Source organism: Besnoitia besnoiti, chromosome I (genome assembly GCF_002563875.1).
Source record: "Besnoitia besnoiti strain Bb-Ger1 chromosome I, whole genome shotgun sequence".
In the NCBI taxonomy this organism is placed as follows: Eukaryota; Apicomplexa; class Conoidasida; order Eucoccidiorida; family Sarcocystidae; genus Besnoitia; species Besnoitia besnoiti.
In genome coordinates this window covers 1623988-1650345 of record NC_042356.1, presented here as the reverse complement: position 1 = coordinate 1650345, position 26358 = coordinate 1623988, and the positions used below count along the sequence as shown (strand labels likewise).

Genomic DNA, 26358 nt, shown 5'->3' with positions numbered 1-26358 from the left:
CAACGGGCGAGTCGACAACATGTGACAAAGAGAAGAACTCCTTCAGCGTCCTCTCCATGTTCGTTTCTCGAATCGATTCCGATCTCTCCTTTCCGGTGAGCACCTATCCCTTGAAAACGGCGTCTTCCTGCCTAGTCACAGCTCGAGTCCGAGCAATTTAGTGCTTCTTCTTGCCCTCTTTGTCAGAAGACTCCGCCACCTGGCGGTGCGAACAGGAAGACGACGCGCAAGCCTGACTCTGGCGGAACTGCGCCTGCTGCTCGGCCGGCAGAGACTCGTAGTCCGGGCTGCGAGAAGGCAAGTAGAAATTCGAGACGCCGTGAAGGCTACCCAAAAACCTGCCTTCAAAGCAAGAGAGACTCGAGAGATAGAGCATGACGCTAGACAGTCAGAAGGAAAAGAAGACGCCGACAGCACACACACAGAAGAGAAGCAGAGGCGAGAGGCGAGCGAGCGAGTCGCGAAACTGCGCGAACGAGGAGACGAAGGGAACGGCAGAGCTTCACGATCAAATGAAACCTGTTGTCGCGGCTGCGGGAGGCGACCGGATCACCGGAGGCTGTCTTTTCTTAGAGAAGTTTCAGAAATATAGAAAGGTGTCCAACCACACTCACCGGAAGCTCAGCAGGAGGACGCAGACTGTGAAGAGGAGAATGTGGGTGAGGTTGAAGTCGAAGTTGCGCTGCAGAGTTGACAGAGACAGCGGTATTGTTCATGGCGCGCACAGTTGCACGTAGACAGGCCTATGGATGGACGGTTTCGAAGAAAAGCCCCGCCCTCCGGACAGCGTCGCGCATGAGTGATTTCGATCGGAATCTGCTCATGTCGGTCGGTTGTTGTGCCTCTCGACGTGAGCGCAGAAGGAAAAAACCGCGAGGAGAGGACACCCGCCCGCGATGGAGCCCCCGAGATGAGGTAAGGGTGACCCGATACGCTCGTACGCTCGTCAGCACCGCGACGAGAGAGCTGTCTGCCGACCTTGTGGAACGACATTCGTGGAAAACGTGCCTACCTTGAAGGGAAACAGTTTCTGCATGAAGAAACCGATCTTCCATTGGCTGAAGCGCGCGTCTTGCGAGAGGTTCCAAAACTCGCCAAACATGTACAGCATGAGGGCGGAAAGCACCATCGCGAAGAGCGCCATAACGGCCGCTGGAAAAAAACACGGCAGACGTGACGCGTGCGATACACGAAGGAAAGATAAGGATAAACGGCCACTCCACACGCACCATTCATTCAAACAGAAACGGCAACTTTCGCGGGCGCCGCAAGCCAGTTGGGCTCGAACACGAAACCGATATTGAGGAAAAAGCGAGGACGCAGAGACACGGGCGCGCGCCGGACGCGTGATTTCGCCGCAATCACTAGCTTTTCTGCTGCATGTGTGTCACACTCGCTCTAGTAGGGGGCTAGGAACGACAGAACGAAAGGAGCTGGACACACGGCATCTGAGACGTTACAGAAGCGCGAAGAACAGCAACAAGGATCGCCTTCGACGCGGGAAGAACGCATGGGGGCCCAAGGAACGGAGTGTCTCGAGAGGGTCGTGGCGTTTCTTCCGCGGCCTGTGTGTTGGGGAAGTCCGGCGCTCGCTGACGGCCAAACGGTTAACAGAAGCTGGAAAGCAGCTGACAGCGAGTCGCGCACGTGTCTGCTGAGTGAAAAGCGGTCGTGAGGGATGACAAAAAAGACGCTCGTAGAACACAAGACAGAGACTTCCGAAACGCGCGCCGAACAAGCGCGCACAGCAGCCGGGGAAAACGACACGTGTGTTCGCCGAGAACGGAAGCTGCCACAGACAATCCGGAGAGAACGCTGGTAAGGACCTGAGGCCATGAAGTGAACAGAGAAATACAGATTCTTTGAGCTTACCATCCAGGAACCGGGCGGGTTGCACGATGGACGCCATTGTGGAGTCGCAGAGAGGAGTTTCTCTAGAAAGACGGGTCCGCAAGGAAGCAGCCTTGTAGTTACACCGCGCCGCAGCACGATATTGTTCAAAACAGACGATGGAGATGTGGAGGTCGAAAGATGGGTAAGCGAGGACCATAAGTGAGGAAGACGAGTACAACAGGCATGAAGCTGAATCCGGGAGTCCACGCGGACGGCATGCCCGCCGCTGCAATCGCACGACTTTTCATTCGGCGGCGCGCGCCCGGTGGTGCTCAGCTGCCTGGTGGCGTTGTGTTGTCAACCGTAAGGCGGGATACGTAGCGATATTCCTAGTCGCTACACACTTCCAAGCCTCCGGGAGGGCGATGTGTACGTCTGCATGTATCGACGTGGTTTCTTGTTCTTCAGAGACGAGGAGACACGAAGGGAACGGAGGGTAGACGCCCATCGCATGTCGCATCCAGCTGGCTCCCGATACATGTCTGGAAGGGGGATCGAGGGTCACCGAAATTTGCGTGTTAATGTCGCTGAAAAAACTGTCTCACGCACACCATCTGTGTTGAATCGGCGCTTGCTTAGTTGTCCCCTTTTGGGAGGGAAATTGCGCCATATCGGGGGAAACGTCTCCTCGAGGGTAATCCCTACATGGCCGCCCTCATGTTAGTTTGTGCGGCTCACACCATCACCAGGACGGCAAAACACAGTCTGTGCGCGAGGAAACTGCCCGCGCATACCTTTGAGTCCACTGCACTTCGCATACTCAGGTAATGCAGTGGGGCGTTCGATACGCATCCGTGCCTGATTGTCTCTCTCGTGTGCTATGCGCGTGTCAATGGGTCGCTCTGGGATTCGCACTGAAAATGGGCTTTTGCCGAAGGGCCCACAGGAAAACGGACTTTGAGAAGGCAGCAGGACGCAAAAAGAAGAAACAGGAGTGGAACGTGTGTCTGTTTGTGCAGCGCTTCCCTAGCAAGCGCGTTTGCCATGCTGCAGTCAGCCTTGTTGGGGGGTTCGCACGTCGCAACAGTTCGTTTTGCCCTTGGTTGTCACGAGAAAGAGGCTCTAGCGTGTGCTGTCTGCGCAAGTTAACAGTCTGGAGCATAAAGGGTTCCTGATGCAAACTGGCCACGCTACTTCCTTCACGGTGTAGCTGAGTAGAAAACAGCAAGCGCGTAGTGTCTGCATACGCCGTGTTCGCCCTAGATAGGTCCGCAGTCCACCGCTTGAAAGCAGCATACACTGACTAGAATATGTAAGGGTACTTCAGCCGTACCTCCCGAGTATGCCTCAGGAAGTGGAAACCTGCTCTTTTGGTAGGCAGAGCGGAACGAGCGGGGCCACGTAACAAGCGAAACGCGACGTATGCTGGCAGGCGAACGCGCGGCCGCAGTTTCCGGAGCACCTCACCGACGGTATCGAATATAAGAAAATGGGGCTCGCGGTTCACCAGGGAAGACAGAAGCCCCTCATATTTCTTTCGAAAAAGGGGCTGCACCGGCGTTGGGTGTGACACTCTCATAGGAAAGATCTAACAAATGCATAGGGCGGGGCAAGCACACAACTACGGCTGGAAGGGGCTCATCACTACCTTGTTTCAGCGCCCTCGGGGTTCTTCTTGCCAAATGAACAGCGAAAATGTCTTGCCGGTCAGAGACGAGCCACAAAGTCGCAATACTCTGGAGCCATATTTCAGGGTAAACAGATCACGTGAGGAAGGCGTTCTGTATTTAAGCCCCAGTAGCTCGCTTGTCTTCGAGACTGTGGTCGGGCGTCGTGTCTTGGTGCGCTTACCCAGGCGCTCGTTCGCTAGCAGCTGCCTCCTCTAACCATTCTAAGTCGTGTCTCACCCACACTCTGTCAATGAATGAGAATCATGGGCTTCATGAATCGGAGATTTTGTGTTCTATTGCTTGTGTTGGTTGCTCTGTCACCGCGTGAGTCTTAGAGCTGTGTCGTAGATGTAAGCGGAACCGGAGGCAAGAACGTTTGAGGAACGGGGAAGACACTGTCCGGTGTAGCTGGCTCATGCACTGGGACTGTACGCCTTTTGTGTTGAGTCATAACGTGCACCTGCCTGAAGTCCTTTTTCGCATTTGTCGTAGCTGCAGGGGCGTTTTCAAGCCGAATCTTGGAGGTAGTGTATCTCCGCTGAACACGATGAAGATCCACTGTGCGTTTCTCGTGGCAGTGCTTGCAGTTCCGCCCGCGACACACTCTATCCATGTAAATACTAAACACAGCCGCAGGGAAGATGTGGAGCTAGAAAACGATTATGATTCTGTCGCTCAGATGCAGTCGCCAGCCTCACTTCTTCTTCAATCCGAGGTGCCCCGACGAAATCGAGTGACGGAGCTTCTGCGAAGCCTGTTGCCGGGAAGGCGCCGCACTTCATCTGAGGGAGGTTCGCTTCACACTAAACGGGCTTCGGAAGACAGAGTACCCACGAATGGCTGGTTTCGAAGATATGGGCCGATGTCTATGGCCCGAAGAGCTCCTTCTGCATTCAGATACGTGAGATCTCACCTGGGACGGGGATTCCAGTCAGCATACAGGCGGATCATCTATCCACTGGTTAACAGAAATCGCAGGCGTGCGGAGCGTGAACTGATCAAGCCGCTCTCTTTTCCCATGGACCTTGAGCCTGGCCAGTCTGCTGTGGCTCACTTTTGTCGCTTGATGAGGCGACAGGGGGACGACAGTGGCGTTCAATCTGACGACGATGATAGAACCGAGCCAATCTCCGCCAACTTGCTTCCTCCAGGCCACGAACTTGTTTTTGAATCAATGTTCAAGTCAAAACAGAGGCTCACTCTAAAACGAGGGCCTCTCCTCGGGTCAGGAGGCCTGGGCATCGTGTATTCTATGACTCAGGTGGATGGTACAAAGGTTGCGGTCAAGATTGTGGGCAGATCTATTGGAGGGCAAGGTGCCAGCGCGATCGCGGAGGCAGGGGAGGAACTGTTAGAGATCGTGGATCGGGAAGCAAGCGTGTCTGCGACTTTGGGTTTCCAGGATCCGGCTGCTCTGTTGACAGAAGCCCGACTGTTGGCTGCCCACGACATTTTGCGATTGCCTGGCAACAAGCAAGTTTTTAATTTCGGCAATTTGTTCTTATTTTGTAACCGATTCCTGGTTTTCCCGGAGGCAGCAGGAACATTAGAAGATTTGATCGGTGTTCTCGATGATTCGGAAATGGCTCTCCATGCACGGCTGTCGGCAACTAGTCAAATGATCAACGTGATAGCAAACTTGCACTCGAAACGAATGATTCACGGCGACATCAAGCCAACCAATTTCTTCCTATCCGACAACGGCATCGTGCTTCTGGGGGATTTTTCTTACCCGCTGACCGACGGCGATGTTGCTGCCCTGGTTGTGGTCACACCTAGCATGCTGAGTCCGGAAGTCGTTCGGTTTGTTAAAGAAGGCAGTGCAGTGCGCGTCGATCGAACCCTCGACTCGTGGATGCTCGGACTCACCCTGTACATCCTGTGGTGTGGCCGGCTTCCGTGGGGCCTGTCACTCCAGGAGGAGGATTACGACAAGATTATGGGACTCCACAGACAGAGCCGCCCGGCGACTTTGAGTTTCAACGACTGCAACGGAATAATCCCCCAGATACAGGTCCTCATTCTACATTTTTTATCAAAGGACCCGAAAGACCGCTGGACGCCTCGAAGGGCTGTTGTAGAACTCGATATCTATCCTGTTTCTGAAACGCAGTCCGCGGCACAGGCCTAGTATTCTTTGAACTGGAATACAGTTGTCGGTGCACATCCATATGTTTTGAGCCCCTGTGTTTTCGAGTCCGGCGCAGACAGTGCGTACACGCTCCTAAGATTTCGTCGTGTCGATTGTTGCCCTTACGAGGTGGCACGGGAATGACTGCAGAGTTGACAAAGCCGTCACTCTAATTTCTGCGCACCAGTACGCGCACCAGAAGCCTGCCCCTGCCGCAGACCGAACGGCATGAAACGGGACCTGACGTCTACGTGGCCTTACACCAGGGTCTTTGATTTTGGCGCTCCAAAATGTCGCCAGACCAACCGCTGCTGCTCCACACCCTGCCAAGGAAGTTGGGGCTGGCTTCCGCTAAAACATCCGTGTCGACCGTGTCCACCATGGAGCTTTCGTGCTCCCGGCCGAGCGCTTCAGGTGACGTAAGGATGCAAACTGTGTGCTGCTCTCGCTACTCGTGCGCGTGAGAACCGAGTGTCATGCCGCCTGGGAGCAGTCGATGCCGTCGTTGGAAGTGTGAACTCTGAAACTTAGAAATCTTCACAAGATGACGCAAAAAAACCCGCGACAAGGAAGGCTACAGCGCTACTGGGATCCCCCCCCCCCTCCCGCTGTGCAACACAGCAGGGACGCCACTGTCTGCTCTTGCGAACGCACAGACGCCTGAAACGAAAATCCAGACAACTCATCCTTTCGCGGCAACGCCAGAAGGCCTATGGACGCACTGATCTTTCCCCAACACACTTTTCTATACAAAAATGCCGTCATTCTGTACATGCACGGCGTGCACATGTGCCAAATGTCCCACGCCAATAGACAGACAGACACACGGACTCCTGTCTACGCATGTCTCTGTACAGCATGTTGCAGAGAGCATTCCCCGGCCACGGAAAAAACAGAAGACAGTGACTTTCGTTCCGCGTCCTCTCTGCACAACTCTACTTTGTGAGTCGAAGGGGCAGACCCCCCCGCGCGCCTCCACTCTCTGCCCTCCTCTTGAGTGAACTTCTCGTCGCGAAAGGATGTTCGTTGGACACAGCTCTCCCTCCGTCTGAATTGCCTTCGCAGAGAGTGAGCAGACGGGAGAAACGAGGGATCCGAGAAACAGATCTTCGACAGAACCGGCTGCAACCATGCGCCACCCTCGAGCTTTCTACCGACCTTCCCTTCGGCCCTTCCTCGTCCTCAGGCAATCTGCCTCATTGCACACTGTTCGCTTGTGCCTCCACACACCCCCCCTAGTCTCACCCCCTCCCCCCTCTTTGAAATAAGACACAAGACTCCTTTGAGTCCCCAGAACCGCACTACCCGGCTGACAAATGACTCCAAACGCATTTCGGCTCTCTAGAGACAAGTGCCCTGCCTCTCCCGCGTGCGGCGTCAAGCCTGCCAGCACATCCGTCGCCGCACGCCTCGCCCGCGAATCGAGCAGGCCACATAGGGAAAAACACGAAGCTTCGCGTTAACACCTGATGCCCGATCCCCGGAAGACCCAAAACGTCAGACGGAGAGGCCACGAACCCGACTCTTCCACCACAATCACAGCGACGACTACTGAGACATCCCTATAGGGCACAAGAAGTTCAGCAGACTTCGCACTCGAGATTTCTCTCGACTTCTTGCTCCCTGAGATCTCCACCTGCCGGGCACTTCGCGGACTACTTCCCCTTCAAATTGTTTATCTCCCTCTCTCCGGAAAGCCAAAGCATTTCCCCGCATATTTCCCCCCGCATGCTTGCAGCGGTAGCGCGGCCCCACGTGGGATAACCCTCAACCGAGTTAGCGACTGAGGAGATTCGCCGAGATGCTCAAGAAAGACTTCAAACACATCTGCCAGACGAAAGAACTCCCACGCGACGCGCGCGACTCTGAAGGCAGCTCGACTCACTCAATGCCTGCCTGAACCGTTGTGATGCCCTTGAGACGCAAGTTCAAGTCGAACAAGCTGCAGCTGACCTGCGGGTCCCCCGCCATGCCGACCGCGCGCAGCACCGTCACAGGAAATCTGCAAAGAAACAGACAGAAAACTTGACAAAAACGTAATAACGAACCCCTCGACCACAGGCTCGAACTATGCTGGAAAACGAAAACAGCCTCTCTCGTCATGGAAGTAGGAGCACCAGACATCAAGAGTATTCCGAGTTCCGGGCCTGACACACGAAAATAAGTACGACTTAGACATCGTCCTGTAAGTATACCGCAGTTCTGCTTCTTTCGAACACTAACTACGTAGACAGTTGCTTTCAATATGGGACTATGTCTACAGGGTGTTTTTCACACACGGAGAGAGCAGATTGCGCCAACGGTGAGGCGCCGGACACAGTCTGTGTCTGGCGCGCCGCTGCGGATTCGAGAGGCACGCACCTTTCAACGATTGCGTGGAATTCCCCAAAGGTTCGTCCGCCTTGCACAGAGACGACGTTGGGAAGGAAGGCGCGCAGCTGCCCCTGCAGGTCTTCGTAGGAGATGGCTTTGTCTGCGTTTCGCCACTCAAATGAGATCCTGAAGGAGTGGAGGTCGGCCTTGGTTTCCTCTGCGCCTCGCCTACGATCTGCTTCATCCTCGCCGCACTCGTCTTCCTCCTGCGCGTCTCGAGCGTCTGGTGCACCTCGCAATTTTTTCCGCTCGCCTTCGGCTGCGCAGACTGCGTCGTCCGCTCGGCGTGCCTCTCCATGCTCTCTGTTTTCCTCCTTGTCTTCCGCCGCAGAGATCGACCGTCGCCGCTTCGCCTCGCGCGCGCTCGCTGCTCCGCCGCATGCCGCATCCGTCGGCGCCGCAGCCTCAGAGGACGCACAGGGCCGCGAAGCCTGCTCTGCATCTTGAACGATCTTGAACGCGCAGCACTGCGCGTGTCTCTCCCGGTACTTCTTCTTGATAAGAAGCCCGCAGCCGGCGGACTCGAAGTGGGGGCAGCGAACAAACTTCTCCATGTTCCGGTATCTGAACAGACGCGAGCCACACGAAACACGAAAGAAGCTAGCGACACACGCCGTGCGGCAGAGAAGAATCGACGTGACACGCACAGAAAAGATAGCGTGCTCGTTGGAGGCGGGTGGAGGCGCAGTACGCTGAGGCGTATTTGTGAGTCCAAGGTACCAGCTCGCTTCACAAACAGGCGTCTACGAGACACGGCCCAACTCTCATAGTGAAGAGGCTCCCTGCTGCCTGGACTCGCGGCGACACACGAAGGAAACAAACCACAAACTCCACATCTGCCTCTGACCTGTCTGCAGGGAAACGGCACCCGCGTTCCCCTGAATCCGGATACCATCGCACTTTACCTGCATCGGCTTTCATGGAGGCGCAACAGCTCGTCGGTCCCTCGAACTTTGCAGCCCGACAAGTTGTGGCGGCACGCGTGGACAAGGGGATTAAAGCGACAGCGATTCTCGTGGAGAGGAGCCTGCGACAACGGAGAAAGCATGCGGTAGTGAATGTGAAGAATCTGGGAACTAAGAAAACGGCGGTAGCGAGGTGGCGCGCGGGACATGAAGACGCTGTTCAGTGTCACCTTGATACATCTGTCGCGGTCCCTGCATCTTTGCACTCTTTACCTGGCGTTCGACTTCTTCTACCGACAAGAACGTGCGACGCCCTAAAGGTCAAAAGCGATTAGATTTATAGATTGATACTGGGCAATGTGTTTTTTCCTATTTTGTCGTGGCCTCTCCCTACCTCACGTCGGATGAGAGGGGCGATACAGCCTCTATCTCGGAAGCGGCAGAAGACCAGGACATGGGGGCACACACTCTCGTGTTTTTCGACTTGTTCCAAAGTCCCCGAGACCGTGCAGCCGCTGACGGCACCTACGCACGTGACGCGGAGCGCCCGAACCTGTGAGCGGGACGCAGGCAAGAAACAAAACATTGGTGATGAAAAAGCGTGCCTCCTTCCACAGCCCCCGTAGAACTCACGCCTCGCGAAAAGCCAATCCTGCAAGAGGATCTGACGCGCTTTTCCCAAGGGCACCACAGATACAGCAGAGAATGTGCGGGAGCAGACACGTCTTGAAGCGCCGAAATGCAACTGAAAGTCACGGCAGCGAAGACGGACACGGCTCGTATGTAAATGACCTCCCTTGGGAGCCAGCTGTGTGAAGGTCATCGGGACTGCGAAGAAAGCAGGCCGTTGTAGCCACTCTAGAGAACTCATGACCTCGCCATCGAGCCGGGAAAACACCTGGAATCGATACGGTGCACCTGCTGCCTCATTCTTGTGTTTCGCACGCCGGAAGGCACTGGGAAGAAATGCGAAGCAAACATGTCACTGGCCTGACATATCGTCTCTATCGTTCCCTGCGGTGTCGCCTGCCCGACTGGCATATTTGGCGTTTTGACAGTTCTCTCACAGAGTTGCCTTACCCGCACAACTTTCGCCCCGCCAATGCTCATGAGGTTGGTGGCGCTGACGGCGGTGCGGCAGAGAGGGCAGTTTACTGCCTGCTGCTGCCTCAGGCGATTGTTAATGTGGCTGTTGATGCATGTGTAGCAGAAGAAGTGGGAGCACGGCGTGCGGCAACTGACGGCACTGTCGAAGCAAATTGGGCACTTCAGGTCCTCGGGCACCTCGTCAAGGTAAGTCCTTCGAACCGGAACAGGAATCGACTGTTGCGTATCACTTCCGCCCCGAGATGACGACGCTCCGCACCGCGTGCTGCCTCCCGTTCCTCCTTGACCGCCTCGGCCTTCGCGTGAAACGCCGCCCTCATGGTCGTGCGCCTGTCCGTTATCTCCAGTCTGCGAATGCGAACCTCCCAAAAGGTGCTCAGAAGCTGAGGGAACTGGCGAAAGCTGCCCCTCCTGCGTACTGCGGTCGCCCTCACTGGCGGCTGCGACCAGAGACGAGCCTGCGGAGGAGGGGTCGTGGCTGTTGGGAACCATTCTGGAGCGAAGGCGTGAAACCACAAACCAAGTATACCACCGCGCCCGCGGGAACGAAAAACACTCGGAGCGGTATCTGCCAAGCTATACCAATGCGGGACGATACGCAGGAGACCAAGGATAGAGACGAGGACACGAAGGAACAGTCAAAGAGAACCCGCTCAACGACACTGACACGAAGGACCACCACTTTCAGTTGGATATAGCGGTAGCCTCCCACAAAGGAAAAACAGGTCTTGCCGGAATCAGGAGGTCCATGTAAGTGGAACTGGACAGAGGGAGCACCGTAAACTGTATGTCGTAAAATGCAAAACCCTCCACGTGAGTGAAAAGGTAACAAGTGCGACGGTCCACACAGCACCACCTCAGGCGTGCGGACACTGCGCCCTTCTACACCCAACAATAGCCAGGGCAGATGAGCGACCTCCAGTGTGCTCATCCAAATATGTATGTCATTCCCGCGATGGGAAGAAATACAGGGCCGCTGCTATTCCTCAACATGTACAAGCGTTCTGGCAGGATGCGCGGGGGACCAATTTCCCTGGGAGACGCGCCGATCGCTGAGACGGAGGTAGACCTATTACAAGAGACACGACACTTTCTATTCTGCACCACCTCCAGAGAAGAAACATTCACGGCCTGGGGAAAAAAAAATCCTCGAGTCGAACTCACAGGCGCCGGAATGGGCCCCTCGCCTACTGCTGCCGCCCGTCCTCGGTTCGCGCCAGTAGAACCAAAGTAGCCTGACGAACTACCTACCGTGGAGGTCGCAGTTGGCCGCTAGAGAGACAAAGTCACAGGGAAATATTGATCCCACAAACGAAAAAAGAGTTCCCGGGAGGTTTGCAGACGATGAAGGCACAAACTTTCTCAGGTTGTGTGGTTGGCGCCCGTGTGTGGCGTGTTGTACGGCAGTTGTCGCGATGGTCGCACGTGCACTGTCGTCTGGCGGGACGCCGCACACGTGAGAGAGACACGTGATGAATGGAGTGAAGAAAGAGACCCCGGGAACAGAAAGACAAGTTGTGAGGTGCAGAGCAGAGATGTAAAGGCACGAGAAGACGCCGAAGACTTCTTCAATGCCGTTGAGGAGCGACCTACGCTTACGACAGGGAGGCGGGGGGAGTTACCCCGTATGTTTCTCCCGCCCCGTGTCTTCTCGTTTGCGATCATCGTCATGCGCGCTGCAGTGAGCGCTGGCGCGTGACAAGCGGTACGAAGGCAGCGGAGACGAAAGGACGAGTGAAGGTGTTAGAGCTGCACATCACGGCCAAGATGATCGGAAAAAGGCGTCTCTATCCCACAAATTGTGAGGGAAGGGAGCGAGCATTCCTTTGTTTCCGGCATGTAAAGTGGGGGTGCTGGGGGGCCGACCAGCTTTCCACCCTAGCCGCGGTGGTAAACGGGTGCGACAGGAACCAGCTGGCGTGAGACAGCTACTTTTACACGCACCACCATATGTATTGCGCTGAGACAGGCGCGCGAGAGAATTACATCGGAAGGTTCGAATGCTTTGGTACGTTTCTTGTCGCAGCACGGAATGTATATCGGCTCCGCCTTGGGGTGCTGCGAGAGAAAAAATCGCAGCTGGCTCCTCGAGCTCGCTTTGGAACCTCCGCAACCAGGCCGCCGTCAGCAGGTGACCACACGAGATGCGCATATCGCGGGTCAGCGGGTGTGCCACACCTCATCCCATGTCGGTCTTTTTTCGGTGGTGGGTTCGCCAAATAACGTGAAATGAAGTCTCCCGCAATCCCGGAAGTCACGGCGGCTCTCGGGCAGAGAGGTCCACGACTTGAGCGCCTGAAAAAACATTCGTAGGACATGCAGCTTTGTACGCCGCGTACCCAGCTCCTCCGTGGAACGGGTAATAACTGACGGTTCTGTATTCCTCGAACTAGTTACTTTCCAGCATTATAAGCGTACATTAACGTAGCCTGGCTGCTGTACGTTGAGGCGGTGCAACAGCATGAAGTATTGAAAGCCACATGCCACAAGGTGTGCTTGGTGGCCTACCAATTTCCATAGGAAGCGCAGCTATTATATAACGCAAACTCTAGAAGTGCACTCCGTTTGGCGCGGCATAATCACTTGTTCCCTGCAGGACTGTTTAATCTGTGCATGGCAGTTTACAAAGTCGACGACATGCACCGACGTCATGTGGGCGGCTGCATGGAGGACACCAAGGATACTGCACATTCTCCTGCGACCGGGCACCACTTCCCCGATTGGACGCGACCCGCCCTTGCTCAACCTTGTAACCTTGCGGCCATACTATATGTAAATCATGTATTGGTGGCAGGTGCACCCCCCTGATGAAACACGGACAACAAGCCAAGGCACTGTTAGGTACGACGGAAACCGCACATACAAATTCGCTCTAACCTGCCAACATACGCGGTGGTGCCACTCAGTACACAAACGCACATGCCCCTTAGACTACGGTCCCGAAATCGCTGCACTCAACACCGAAAAGGCGGAGGCATATGAGCGGGAATGCGAAAGGCCCACCCTCTGTAACCGTTGACGGCGGCGGCGCGCTGAGACACTGCCAAATTCTCTCTGATGGGATCTGTGGCGAAGCCGCCTTGTCACAGTTTTTAAAAAACTATGTTCCTCGTATGCGGGTAAGACACAACCATTACCAAAAAAGCGACTACCCGGATCGGCACCATCCTATGAAAGAGGGTTTGGCCCCTAATGACATCCCCTCCATACGCCAGCAGGAACACATTGCGATTTTCCTATGGGAAGAACATCTCCTTCATCACTGTCAGATTTGACAAGCATTCCTGACAACCGAAACTCCTGACGGACAAATGATAAAATATACTGAAGTATAGTGACCCAACCACCCCTGCCAGAAATCGTTTGGTCACGCACGCTTTGCACCTGTGCTTTCAGTGTCCGAAGCTGAGGTGTCTTCGATAGTGAATGAGTTGTAATGAATTGGAGAGATGTACGTGAGGAAAATGTGTCGAACGGGCTCAAGAGTTTCCTCCCCGTCCTGTGGATCATACCGCAGATACCAGTTCGCGTCTGTGGAGGTGATGATGTGGATCGTACACTGGAAACTGTCAGCGATTGCGCGGACAGTGAGTTCATCTCCCCACGTTCCTGGCCGTGACATATTCTTCAAGTACCTCTCGAATTCCTCCTTCCCGAAAAACACCCCATATTCGTCTCTATGCTCGCGCATATGCCGAACTGCGCGCGCCCGCACCACTCTGTGGTACTCTTCCGAGCCGAACATATTCCACGAACACGACCGGAATTGGCAATTTCCGTCACCCTCACTGCGTACACTTTTGAAACCCAAAAACCCCAAGCGCTGGTCGAGAAGCGACTGACAGGCCTTCATTCTACCTACAGCCCCGACAGGCTTAACGCCTTCGCTTTCGGAGTCGCTCCTCGCGCCGGAACTGTGGCTGGAGTCCTCGTCGTCATCTGCTGGCGAGCGGCGCGACGGGGGGGACGCCTGAGGAACCAGCACTTCCCGTTTGGCGCTGCTGCCGTTGCCCGCCCTTCGACTCTCTCCGCCTAGCCCTGGCGCCTCTGGCGGTGGCGCCGACTTCTTCAAGCCGCTCCGCCTTGCCTTATGCGACGGGCTCTCAAGAGCTACACGGCTACTCCTCCTGTTGAGGATAGCCAGGGACCGTCGCCGGTTGAGCTGGAACTCGCGATTCGCTCTCTGCGCAGCCAGCCTGGTTTTGATGATCAAGTACGCCTTCAAAACGGTGGCGAAGCTACTCGCGTCCACTTTCCTAGACAGACGATCCACCACAATATCGTCACGCTTGCTCATTGGCAGAATTGGCGGAGTCACGTCGGGATCCGCGTTGCCTATTAACGACGTCGTCAGCCGAAGATTAGAAAAGCGTTGTCGTAGCTCCTTTGTATCTCGGCAAGGCAGACTCTGCCGACTCCCGCTGCGGCAAGAGTGAGCCTCGCAAGAACCCAGACACAGCGGCATGGTGCTCGGCGCGTTACGAAACACACCCGGAAGTTGGTTTTGTTGCACAGACTTCTGAAACAACGCCCCTGGAACCTTGTCCGCACTGCGGGGCACAGTCCGCGACACGAGGCGGGAGCCAGAAATTCCTGGTTGTTTCGGTTGAATTGAATCGCGCATCTCCACAGAACGCGCAAGCAGCCGCGATCCTCCGTCCTGCACAGATTCTTGACGCACTTGGCGTATCCCCCCAGGCACGACGCGGGGGATTGCTCTGTCGAGATGCAGCAAATCAGTCCACCTGCCGCCAGCGACGGCGTTGTTATTCTCTGCTCGCTCCGCAGAATTAAATGGAAGACACAATACAGCTGCTGATGTAACGTGGTGCTCTAGTGCCACACTCCCGCCAGACGAGCCGCCGTCTTGTTCACAGGCACCACGAATCTCACTCAGATACGAACCTGTCTCTTCGTCTACTGACCGAGCCTCCGCTGCTTGATCTGCGATCGTCTGAACTCGCGAATGGGACAGTAACCGTTCATCTGTTGAAATCGAACGCCCAGGTTCTGAGGACGCGCAAGTTTCAAGCGGGCGGCGCTGCCCGGAGTACCGCAGCGCACCGCTTCCACCCGAAATCGACGGTCAACCGAAAAACGCTGCCCTTGGAAAGCACCCTTTTCGACGGGAGACACGCGAAATACCGCGCTTATTCCGCCAAAAACAGAACCACCACGTGGCGCACGATCATTGACCGACACGGCTTCAAAGACATGGACGCAGAATTCGGTTTTGAGGACACGTGTTGAGCGAAATTCGCTGGAAAGTGAGACCCCCAAGAGAAGCCGCGTACAATGATTGCAACGAGAAGAAGTCGAGACACATCAGCCCCATTCACTGCGACGAGGCAGCCTCGAAAGCAGAAACGGCAGCGGAATGAAAAGACACTCTGGGCGCGCTTTCAACCCGCCAGACGCAAGGTCGTCGCACAGCATGAGCTCGGTCGCCAATGCGCCACGGCCAGCGCTGCGTGTTTGTCTGCAGCACAGTCGTCTCTCGTCTCTAGAGCTCTTAATCACCGGAAGCAGCGGGAGCAACACCGGGACCTTTAAGCATGGAAAGATCAGGAAAACAAATGCACGTGGAAGTTCGGAGCAGAGACGGATACCCGCCGAGTCCGGAAGCAGCGCAATACCTCTCATCTGTTGAAGCCCTGGCCTGCCAAAACGCGCGCGGAGCCGACGCAGAATTCCGACTAGATAGTGGCGAGCCTCCAGAAAGGCACAGTCGCACGATTAAAGACATGCAGGGAAAGCTTCCTCCTCGTAGGGGTTTTCAAAAAAGAGGTGTCAGGGGGACAGGGAAATCGACGTGCGCACCGCGCGAAGAGCGAGAGGGCGGGCGGAACGGCCTTAATAAGCCAGCAGTGGCTTCTACATCCGTTCATCTAGAACTGCAGCAAAACTGGGATCAATTCCAGCTAGAGAGTGACTTCCTTCTTCCGCACCTCTTTTTCGGACGGCAAAATATCTCCACTGCACCACCAGAATGCTCTAGACAATTGGCGTGGACCCGGCACGCCGCATCAAACAACCCGAATAAGCTGCTGCGAACCGTCCACTGGTGCGGTCGGCGACGAGGGGCGATGGCCTGCTGCGCCGACCGTGGCGCGCGCGCCAGCGAAGGAAACGCGGCGACTCGGCGACTCTGAGCAGCACTCCTGAAGCGGCCTTTTGCCATTGGCAGCCGAGTGAGCGAGCACGAGCAAGCGGGAGTTTCTGCAGATTGCCGCGTAGAGGGGTCACGGACAGAGGAGGTGGCAGGGGGAGGCAGCAGAGAGCGGCTGAGCCGCGCAGAGCGACCGGCTTCAATTCTCGACAAAGAATCACGCTGGCCCCACGTAAATACGCGTGCGACACCGAGTTTGTGATGTTCCGCGACTGCAGAATGTAGGGATCTGCAATATTTTCCGCATACTGAAGATTGCAGCAACAAGCTGCGCAAGCTCCACTAGGGTTGACAAGTGAACACCTTAGGCAAGACAGCTTTCTGGCTTTTGTACCACGCCGTTAGCACTGGTGGGTTGTGTGGCGTCTATCGGACGAGAAGGGGAGGACCCTCCGGCACCCTTTGGCTGCATGACGTTGCAGGTAAAGTGACTGGTCTTTCGCAGGAATGACGTCTCCCTTGCAACGCGACTCGATATCGCTCGCATTCTTGTGCGTAAGCTACACACCGGGGGAGACGCGGTACTTTCTTGAAGCCGCATCGGACTCGAGGTTCTTCAGTATCGCGGTGAGCTGGGACTGCCCAAAGCATCAAGAAGCCTCGTTGAACGTGAAGAATCCCTCTTACATGTCAGCCTGAATGGGACGTTGAATTTCCCTCGTGCTGCTGAGGAAAACTGTACCGGCTAGAGCGCTCACAGCTGCAAGCACAGAGGCACTCAGATTCTGCTGCTTGAGGCGATGTCGGATCCATTCGTGTTTCAAAACGCAGCATGCGAACGCTGCGTGGAGCCACCCTTTATTTGGAGAGCTTGAGCACGTTTCCCTGCCACTGGCCTCGTGACCTGTGAGAGAACGCTTCTGCAGCCCATCACCTGTCAGAGCATTACAAGTGCCACTGCAGACCATGAAAACCTTTGATTTTTTCGAAGTACATCACGCCGGAGGACACAGCCTGAGCAGAGGAAGAAAAAAACTATAGGGTCCTTATTCCTTGCGGCGAGTGACTGAGCGCGCGAGTGTCTACACTCAAGAAGCATCAGTTACAGGCGCTCACTTGACAATCATTCTGCTCTGCGGTCGGCAACACATTGTGGGGACTGCAAGTGTTCGGTGACCTCCTGTTCCACGAGGTATGATTACGTCTGCGGCACCGCCACAGCTGCTCGCTGGCAGGTGCCCTACGTGAATAATTGCGAACCTTGTTCAAATGCATTCCGACGCTGCTTCGTGGGCAGACACCTGCATCTTGAGGGCGCGTTCGAAACGCGACACAGCCTGGCAACCTGACTGCCTAGGAATCCAGACACGTGTTACAGCACAAAGCAAGCACTATGCAAGCACTGTCCGGTGTGGCAGACACTGTCGTCTGGAGGCCTTCTTCCATCTGGTGTGTGTTTTGATGCGTCGCGCCGGATCAGGAGAGTGGCATGGAGACAAAACTTCTGCCCTTTGCCGGTCGCGTGCGCCGCGTTTTGTGGAGGAGACGGCGCACGTGTAGCATCGATGACGGGACTTTGAAGAGGAAAGAAGGCGGAGAAATCGAGGCCAGAGTTGACTGCACACTCTCGACATAATGAGTTATCATCTCCGGGATCTCGGGGTGCGCAGACGTTGCGGCAGGTTCTAGCAAGAACGAGCTGGCAGTGCCTTGCACGTCTGCTGCATAAAAAGGCCGCCTCCGCCGCGCGAGCGAGCCGAGCACTCAAGCGGTGCAGCTATGCTTTTTTCTTGCCTTCCCAGTTCGTTTGTCGTTTGTGCGGCACGTGCAGACACGCCAGGCTCACATTCCCAGTGCCGCCAAGGCGCGCATGAGTGCGTTTGCGAACGAACACGAGGTTTGCATTTTGGAGTTCACGCATGCAGTGTGATGCTACGCCGACTTCTCGTTGGTTGGATGTCCGAAGCGTTCCCAACCCTTTGCCAGCGAGCCGTAATTCCGTCCGCGGCGGAACATATCAGGAATCTCCCTTTTCAGCACACACTCACGGGCAGCCATCTGTGCGTCCTTCTTTCGTGCGTTCCCAAAAAGAAGCGCGCCCTCGCAGCCCGGTTCTCTCCCTCTCGTCGGCCGCCTCGCGTTTGGCGGCTTGTGGTCTCAGGCTCTCCTCTTGCAGTTTTCGCAGCTGTTTAGTGCGGAGAAGCCAGTCGGTTCGCGTCTCGTCGTCTTTTCCTCGGCAAAAGGACCAGGAGCCATCCTGCCTCGTTGGGGGTCCCTTTGATTGGAACAGAAAACCGCCTTTGTCTCGGCAGCCTCCCTGGCTGGCGAGCACCAGGTGACCTTGCTCTGTCGTCGCGCCGAGGCACCGGTGTTTGTCGCTGTCTCCGAATGCTATCTCGCCTTTTGCGGCGAATTCCCTTTCCTTTCGTTAAGTCGGGTCAGCCACTTTTCCCGGTCTCCGCCAACCGGCATAGAAAGTGCTGAGGCACGCAATTTCCCGGTGCTCGTGCTGGCGGGGTGTCGCCTCGGATCCTGCGCGACGAGTTGTCCCGCGGGCCTCCTTGGCGCACTCGTCCACTTGTCTACAATGATCAAAGTCCCCTAGACAGGCACTCAAGAGCACGAGGTTGACTCGCTCTCGAGTTTCCACGGTTGCTTCCTCACCGTCTTCCGCGCGTTACACGTTTTTGTGGTCGGTGCGCAGGCCGCTCTCCGGGGTGCGCCCGCCGTCGCAGGCTCCGTGGAACTCGGGATAAGGATTCCACGGAAAGCCGACCTGGCCAGGAAAGCGTGGTCTGGAATAACTGACAGACTGCGCGTTTCGCTTTGCGTCTTTTTCGGTTCTTTCTTCTCGGCTACAGCTGGCACCGCCGCACGCGTCGCCCGGCGCGGCTTGGCACGTCGAACCGGGATCGGCATGCCGTTACGGTCTCACAAGCTTCCTCCGGTTCCCGCGCCGGCCTCACACGCACGGCGACCATGCTTTCTGTCATTTTTCCAGTTGTCGCCTGCGGGTTGCGATTTCTTCCGCAGACTTCTTGGGCGTGCGTGCCACGCGTCGCGCATGACCAGGGAGGAGGACGCCCCTCGCGCCGCTCTCGCGTGCCATGGCTCTTTGCCGAGAAGATCCTTGGATTTCCCGTATATCTGTGTCCTGCACTCCATCCCGCTGACTCTTGTCCGCCGTTTGGTCTCTCGTCCTGGGGTGCTTCCTTCAAGACTTCTCGTCGCTTGCCGCTCGCCTAGTCTCGTTGTGCTTGCTTCGCTGCGTCCTTCAGCTTTGTCCTCCTCTATCTGGAACGCGTGCTTTGCACGCTCGTTTATCTGGACGTCTCCTTTCCGGAGTCTGTGCGCCGCTGCTCTGCCTCCCAATCATCGACGTATCTTCCGCACTTTCGTTGCCGTGTCTGTTTGCCGGTCTCCTTTGCTCGTCGTTCCTTCACGAGCCTTTGCAAGTCTCGGGCTCCGCTTGTTTCCCGCTGGGCGCTCTTCTCTCTAGCGCCTGCCCCGTCATCCGCTCTCTCTCTTCCGCTGCCGTCTTCGCCTTGCGCATCGTCCCCGCGTCGCACCACGCCCCCGGCGCGTTGCTTCCGGTCTCCTCAGTGCCCTCCGCTGCGGCAGCAGCTCGCCTTTTCCGCGGTCGCCGCCGCTCCGCAGCTCTTCTGTCTTGCGCCGCCGCGTCGCTTCGCCCTTCCGCCAGCATGCCGGGGTCCATTCCGTTCGGCGGCGGGACTGGCGAGCCCGTTCCTGCGCCCTGGCCATCGCGGGTGTCTGTGTTGAATGCGGAGGCGGCGGCGACCGGCAAGGACGCGAAGGCCCCGCGCTCGCTGAACCCCAAGATGATTGCGCGCCTCAAGCGGCGCTGTTTCCTGCGTCTGCTTTTTCTCGCGCTCAGCGGCGCCATCTTCTGGTGTCTGTTCGTCTGCGGCTTCCTCTCCTACCTCTTCCCTGCGGCCTTCAGTCGCGATCCCCAGGCGCACTTGCTCGACCTGAACGCCCCCGGCGTCACCGCGTTCCACAAGCTCCTTAAGGGTCTGCCCCTGCCGCGGCTCCACGAGAAAACGACAATCGACAACAGCGCCGTCGTCGTCGGCGTCCACGGTAAGTCGCGTGCGGCGCGAGAAGCGAAGCGGCAGCAGACGAGTTAACACCGTAGCCGCAGGGAAAGAGAGCGAGGGGAATGAGATTCCAAGGACGACGTGACACTGATTAGACTGCGAGCACTTGGGTAGAAGTCTTCCCTCGCTGTCAAGAGCAGGGAGAATAGGAGGAGCGAGAGAAAACTACGAGTCAGATGCGAGGAGCATGATCGGGGGCAGCTTACTTGGAGGCGGACACCGGAACGCAAAACACGTCGCCTCCTGCGTCTCCAGGCACTCCACTGGCGAACTCGGGTCGACTTCCAATTTCAGCGAGCGCGACACTTCAGACTCAAGAACCCTGGCGCCGTCGCGGCGGTGGGACAAAGAAGAAGGACCGAGCGAGGGCGCGGGACCGGAGAAAGACTTTTTTTGCCGCGCGTGGTCGTGGTGAAGGCGTTGTTTTCGCGTCAAAGGTTCCGCGACGTGGATGTCTGCTTTTCTGTTTTTTGCTGCAGGAACCGTGAAGGCGCCGTATAGCAGACTCGTGGATCACCTTTTGAAACTCGCAACGCTTCCGATTTTGACTGGAGAGCCCCGATACGTCACGGGCGACGACCTGTCGGTCATCATTCCCGTGCGCAATGAGGAGGTGAGAGCTCCGTAAAATCATTTTCATCCACGCACATATCTATATACATATATCTACATACCTATACCTCTATACGTTTATCAGTATCGATATCTGTATCTAGATATTTGCGTCTATAACTATCTATCTATATCTATCTATATCTATCTATCTATCTATATCTATCTATCTATCTATATCTATCTATCTATATCTATCTATATCTATCTATATCTATCTATATCTATCTATATCTATCTATATCTATCTATATCTATCTATATCTATCTATATCTATCTATATCTATCTATATCTATCTATATCTATCTATATCTATCTATATCTATCTATATCTATCTATATCTATCTATCTATCTATCTATCTATCTATCTATCTATCTATCTATATGGACGTATACAGTGAAGTAGGGGGTACGGAGAGCGGCATGGACGTCTTCATCTTTTTAGTGCAGTGCTTATGAGAGAGCTTCTTTAGCGAGTCTCTGTGCATCTATGTACGTCTACCTTTCCATCCGCGAAAAGGCGTGATGTTTGTATGCTTGATCCTTTCCAGAAAGAAATACACGTGGACAAGCAGGGAAGGCGCGGCAGCGTGGTTTCCCAGCATGCGTGTGTGTCTTTACGCATCGCCCTTCGCTGCTTTTCGCTCAGTTGTTTGTCTTCTCTGGGCTCTGTGTGGCGTTTGGTTTTGTCTTCTCTGTCTCTGCAGGCGTATCTTCCCAAGACGCTCAAGTACTTGTTCGAAACGACGCCGCCCGAGCGCATCCACGAGGTGATTATCGTCGACGACAACAGCGACCAGCCGATTCAAAAACTTATTGAGGCGTCGCTGCCTGAGCACATGCGAAAAAAGATGCGGTTCATCCGCTTTGGTAAGGTCGCTATAGGGTGACCTGCGGAGTCCCGGGCACGAGAAGCAAAGCTGACCTGGGGGCAGGCTGCTCACAGATCGCATTTACTGCGAGTCCAAGTTGCGTATCTTTATTTGGGCAGAACAAACTCTGCTCTTTTCTATACATCTGTGCGTAGTATGCGTGGGGATATGCACGCGAAGTCTGCAGCTATTTTCGAAGGATTTCGTCCTCAATTTTATGTATGCACGATAAATATTATTGGTTGCTTCGCCAACTAGCTAAGTAGATATGAGCGTGCTTAAAGCAGTAATTACTTCCCAAAAGCATCTTAAATGTAGAAATCAATCATTTTCTGAGAAAAGGATATTCATATCAATTGGCGTTTCAATTTCAATTCACAGCTCCATACCTGCGGCAGCTGCACATGCACTGAAGGCGTCTCGCTCCACTTTCGCGGGCTTTCTCTTTCCTCTTTTCTTCCGGCCGAGCTACGTCTGCCCTCCGGTCTGATGGCGTGACGGGATGGCGGTGCCCCTTCTCGTGGGGTTTTTGACTCAAAACAGACTTTTTTTCGCCTTTCGCTTGCCGGAATGGAAGCATCCGTCCCTGTGTGTTGTTCCCAGATTCGTACCAGGGTCTGATTCGCGGGAGAATCGCAGGCGCGGCGATCGCGACGAGCGAGAATATCTTCTTCCTCGACGGTCACTGCAGGCCGAAGCCTGGCTGGGCGGAGCCTCTCATCGCGCATTTGAAGATCAACTACCGCAGAATCGCGTGCCCGAAAATCTACGTAAGCGAGGCGAGGTTGAGAGACGTGTCGGGCTCACCGAGCCAGCGCGGGGTTCGCTGTCGAATCTCTCACTCTGCGAGGGAATACGAAAGTCCCTTGAGACAGACTCAGGGACACGATACCTCCCCCCTCCTCCATGACGGATGTCGGGTGCGTTTTACAGACTTCAGTTAGCAGAAAGAGAGACGCGGCAGGAGGGGGCATCTGCATCCTCTCCCCGTCGCTTGGCATGCTGCGGGAGGTGTGTCGTTTGCCTTTTTTTGCGTCTCCGGCTCTGCCTCTCTGCTGCGCAGCAAACGGCGCCGGCGTGTGTCCTCGCTTCTTCTTCTAACGCCCACCAACTACTGTCGGCGCCCTCAGTACGCGGTATCCCCGCTGGAGGCGTGTGATCGCGGGGGCTCGCGTGACACCGGGCAAACGCCTGTCGCGGGTTTGCATTTTCTTTTCCTTTCTCTGTGAAGGACATCTATGCGACGACGTGGGAAGACGTGGGCACCGACGGCACCAAGATGATGTTTGAGTGGACTTTTGAGTTCGGCTGGTTCGAAGACCTCGAAGACGAAGTTCCCGTTCTCTCCGGCGGCATCCTCGCTATGACCAAGAAATGGTGGCTCGAATCAGGTAAGCCTCCTGCGGCGTCGGAGGGCCTCTTGCCTCCTCTCCTCTCTCCCCTCGCGGTAACCTCTTCCGCCGCTGCAGGCTGCCGAGCTGAAAAGGATTGCGGCTTTGAAAACACGCGCGAGGCTGCTTCTGGGCGCTTTAGGCGATTCCGCGGCATCTGCGTCTCAGAGTGCGATAGAAAACAACTAGTGTCTTGGATGACCTCGGCTAGGTAATGAGAGACACTCAAGAGCCAAGATCACAGCTTCGTAGCCAGAGGCGACCGTTTGATTGCCTGAGGGGCTTCCATGGCCTGCCGCCGCGTCCAGCCTCCCCTCCATCCCTCTATGTCCGCGGGCGGCGCGCTGCGTCGTCTCTGTGGATCTGGGACGTCTGATCGGGGCTTGTATCGCAGGGCTCTACGACGACGGCATGCTGGAGTGGGGCGGGGAAAACCTCGAGCAGTCAATTCGCGTCTGGCTTTGCGGCGGCGAAATCGTCGCGGTTCAGGAGTCCAAGATCGGTCACATTTTCTCGCGGCCGCCGAAGCCGAACCCGGGGAATCGCCTCGTCATCCAGGTAAAGTGCTCGAAAAACAACCGTTTCTCGCCTTTTTCTTCAAACCCTAGACCCTAAAGCGACACCTCGCGAGAATGGAGGCTCCAGCGCAGCTGCGTGGAGTGTCGCGTCTGTTTTGTCTGTCTTTTGTTTAGGTGCAGAAAAACCAGAAGCGCGCGGCGAAGGTGTGGCTGGACGAGTACTACAACTTGTTTTACAAATATCACCGCGAAGTCCGCACGCATCAAGAGGGCGACACAAGCGCGCGCAAGCGCCTCCGCTTTGAGAAACTGACTTGCATGCCCTTCCAGTGGTTCGTGGAGAAATTCAAAACGGCGTTTGATCGCAGCAGCCTCTTGGATCACAACTTCTTCCACATTCAGCACGCGCACACCGGTAGGCTGTCTTTCAAGCCGCGGGGCACCTCTCGACGCGTGAAGGAACCGGCGCAAATCCCATCGTGTATGAACGCAAGGCTGAAACAGAGACCTCGCGATGCAGAAAAGAATGACGCGTCCATGGCCGCTGTCATGCTTGTGGGCCTGTGTGCCTGTAGTCGAATCCATCCGCAGGGAGAGACAGCGCTCGCCTCCCCGTGCTCCCAGATAAGAATCAGTCCGCACACACATGCATATATATGTATATACGTGTGTACTTGTGTATACATTTAGGCGTGCATATATTTATGCGTACAAGCATGTCTAGTTTTCAGGTATATGCCCATGGCTGTTGGCGGTGTGCTCAACTGCATCTGTGTCCTTGGAGAGCTCTGTTTGAGTTGAGGAGGGAGGCGTGAGAAGGCCTGTGTGAATGCGTGGCTCATTACCGTGGTTAGGTGTGCTGGGGAAAACGTTCTGCGTCTGCCTCCGCGTCACTTGTTAATGCGTGGACGACGACGTGAGGCGTGCGAACATCTGTCTCTTTATGCGGCCGCGGGCGATTCGAATTCGTGATGTTTTTAGGAATGTGCCTTTCTTCGAAAAAGTTCCCCGGGTTCCCCGACGAGCGCCTCGTTCTCGAGCCCTGCGAGATGAAGACGCGCCGCCAGGTGAGACGCAGGCGTTTAATAAGAGGCGAGCTGCGTGCGTTTGACAAAATCAAGAGCTACCTGCCCAGGCTGTGCGAGGGACTTCCTGCAAAATGACTCACAATCGCACCCAGGCCGCAGTATCGCATTTTGTTCGCGGTCTCTTTCTCTGCGGTTTGCATGGATCTCTGTGCTGCTGCTTTCACATCGTATCTCTCGTGTGTGGCGCTTGCGCGCTCTCTGTTGCCCCGTTTCTGTTTCCTTTTCCCTTCTTCTTCGCGGGCCTTCCTCTGGCGTCCGCCCCTGCTTCTGCTCACGGCGCCGCGCGTCTGGCTGTGTCTGCGTTCGCTTCTGAGGGCTTTGCTCTGTTCTTTTTTGTTTTCGCCCTTGCAAGCATCGGTTCTGCGTGTCTGCGTGTTTGCCCGCAGCAATGGACGGTCGCAGGGGGGGGTCGTCTTTTGGCCAATCGCGACAAGAAGTGCGTGGACGCCTACGGCAACCAGGAGAATCTGCGGGCGCCAATTCTGTGGAAGTGCGACTGGAACAGCGTGCTGCAGAACAAAAACGCGAACCAATTTTGGCAGTTCGACGCGTCTTTCCCCGGCAAGCTGCCTGCGTCGCTCAACGCGACCGGCAGAATCTTCTCTTTCCAACATCCCGACGCCACATCGCTGACGGGTCACGACACGCTTCCGGTGTACAGACACCTGGCGGTGTCGCACAAGGCGCGCTGCCTCGCGACGGAAGACGAGCCGGAAGCCGCAGAAAAGGCGGAGAAGGCAGCTGGCGCGGGGCCCCGTGACGTTTTCGTCCGCTGGCGCAGCTGCGACGAGCCCGTGGTCCCCAGCCCCCCCCCCTCCTCTCCAGGCGCCCCTCCCTCAAGCGCGACGGCCGCGGAGGCCGGAGCGAAAGCGCCGCCGGCGCTCAACGCCGGCGACCGCATGCGCTTCGAACCCAAGTGGATCTACGCGCCGCTCTCTTCGCGCTTCGGCGTGCGGACGCTGCAAGACGCCGAGCGCATCACCGACGCGGCCGCGCAAGCCTACGTCGACAATCCGCCGCAGCCCGTTGATGCAGACTAGACACAACAAAGTCCGCATTGCAGCGAGAGTGAGAGGTCCGCGCCTTCCTCGAACTCGCGCAGCCCTCGATGCACTCGGCTGCTGGAGGTCGTCAGACCGACGCGGTGGCCGTCTCTTATTAATAAACGTGCATACACATATTTATAAATATATACATACATATTCATATATATAGACTTATATAGACTAATATATGTGTATTCATGTGCACATATATGTTTGTTTCAGTATGACTCCTTTCTCTTGACTCGTCTAGGCGCGCGTATGTGAGCGACTCACCATGTGCATGGGGCAGGTCTGCGCAGCATTTCGCGGGTTTATGTGTCATTTCTCTGGTTTTCCTGCCTATGCATTTGAAAGGCCTCGGTGTCTCGCCGCTCTATTGTGCTCCTCGCCAGAATTTCTCACCTCGCACGCCTACTTTGCGTTTCACCATGTCCTGTGCATGTCTGTTCGAGGGTTCCGTTGCTAGTATTTCACTTTTTCGGCTCCCCCTCACCCGGCCGTTCGACTTCGTGCCCTCGAGTTCGCCTGTCTCCCAGGCCTTGCATCTTCGGCTCTCCGGTGCATGCGAGCGTCTCGGAGAC

At 55.8% G+C, this 26358-nt stretch overlaps 5 protein-coding genes across 5 annotated transcripts; 2 read left to right on the top strand and 3 right to left on the bottom strand.

The window, feature by feature from the left end:
• Positions 1 to 157: 157 nt before the first annotated feature.
• Positions 158 to 1909, bottom strand: BESB_002450 (uncharacterized protein; the record flags this gene model as incomplete). The annotated part of the gene is made up of 4 exons (XM_029359000.1): positions 158 to 287; positions 615 to 682; positions 1013 to 1152; positions 1873 to 1909. The coding sequence occupies 4 exons, from the start codon at positions 1907 to 1909 to the stop codon at positions 158 to 160; spliced, it is 375 nt and encodes a 124-aa protein (XP_029221913.1).
• A 2612-nt stretch (positions 1910 to 4521) lies between these two features.
• BESB_002440 (rhoptry kinase family protein ROP31) lies at positions 4522 to 5634 on the top strand (the record flags this gene model as incomplete). The annotated part of the gene is made up of 1 exon (XM_029358999.1): positions 4522 to 5634. One exon carries the CDS (start codon positions 4522 to 4524, stop codon positions 5632 to 5634), a length of 1113 nt encoding a protein of 370 aa, XP_029221912.1.
• A 1881-nt stretch (positions 5635 to 7515) lies between these two features.
• Positions 7516 to 10511, bottom strand: BESB_002430 (zinc finger, C3HC4 type (RING finger) domain-containing protein; the record flags this gene model as incomplete). Its single annotated transcript, XM_029358998.1, has 5 exons — positions 7516 to 7636; positions 7996 to 8571; positions 8913 to 9034; positions 9307 to 9465; positions 9993 to 10511. The coding sequence occupies 5 exons, from the start codon at positions 10509 to 10511 to the stop codon at positions 7516 to 7518; spliced, it is 1497 nt and encodes a 498-aa protein (XP_029221911.1).
• Positions 10512 to 13386: 2875 nt separating this feature from the next.
• BESB_002420 (OTU family cysteine protease) lies at positions 13387 to 14484 on the bottom strand (the record flags this gene model as incomplete). The annotated part of the gene is made up of 1 exon (XM_029358997.1): positions 13387 to 14484. One exon carries the CDS (start codon positions 14482 to 14484, stop codon positions 13387 to 13389), a length of 1098 nt encoding a protein of 365 aa, XP_029221910.1.
• Positions 14485 to 19829: 5345 nt separating this feature from the next.
• Positions 19830 to 25771, top strand: BESB_002410 (putative polypeptide n-acetylgalactosaminyltransferase 12; the record flags this gene model as incomplete). The annotated part of the gene is made up of 9 exons (XM_029358996.1): positions 19830 to 20229; positions 20726 to 20859; positions 21570 to 21732; positions 22338 to 22504; positions 22966 to 23125; positions 23520 to 23683; positions 23818 to 24058; positions 24625 to 24710; positions 25118 to 25771. 9 exons carry the CDS (start codon positions 19830 to 19832, stop codon positions 25769 to 25771), a joined length of 2169 nt encoding a protein of 722 aa, XP_029221909.1.
• Positions 25772 to 26358: the final 587 nt, after the last annotated feature.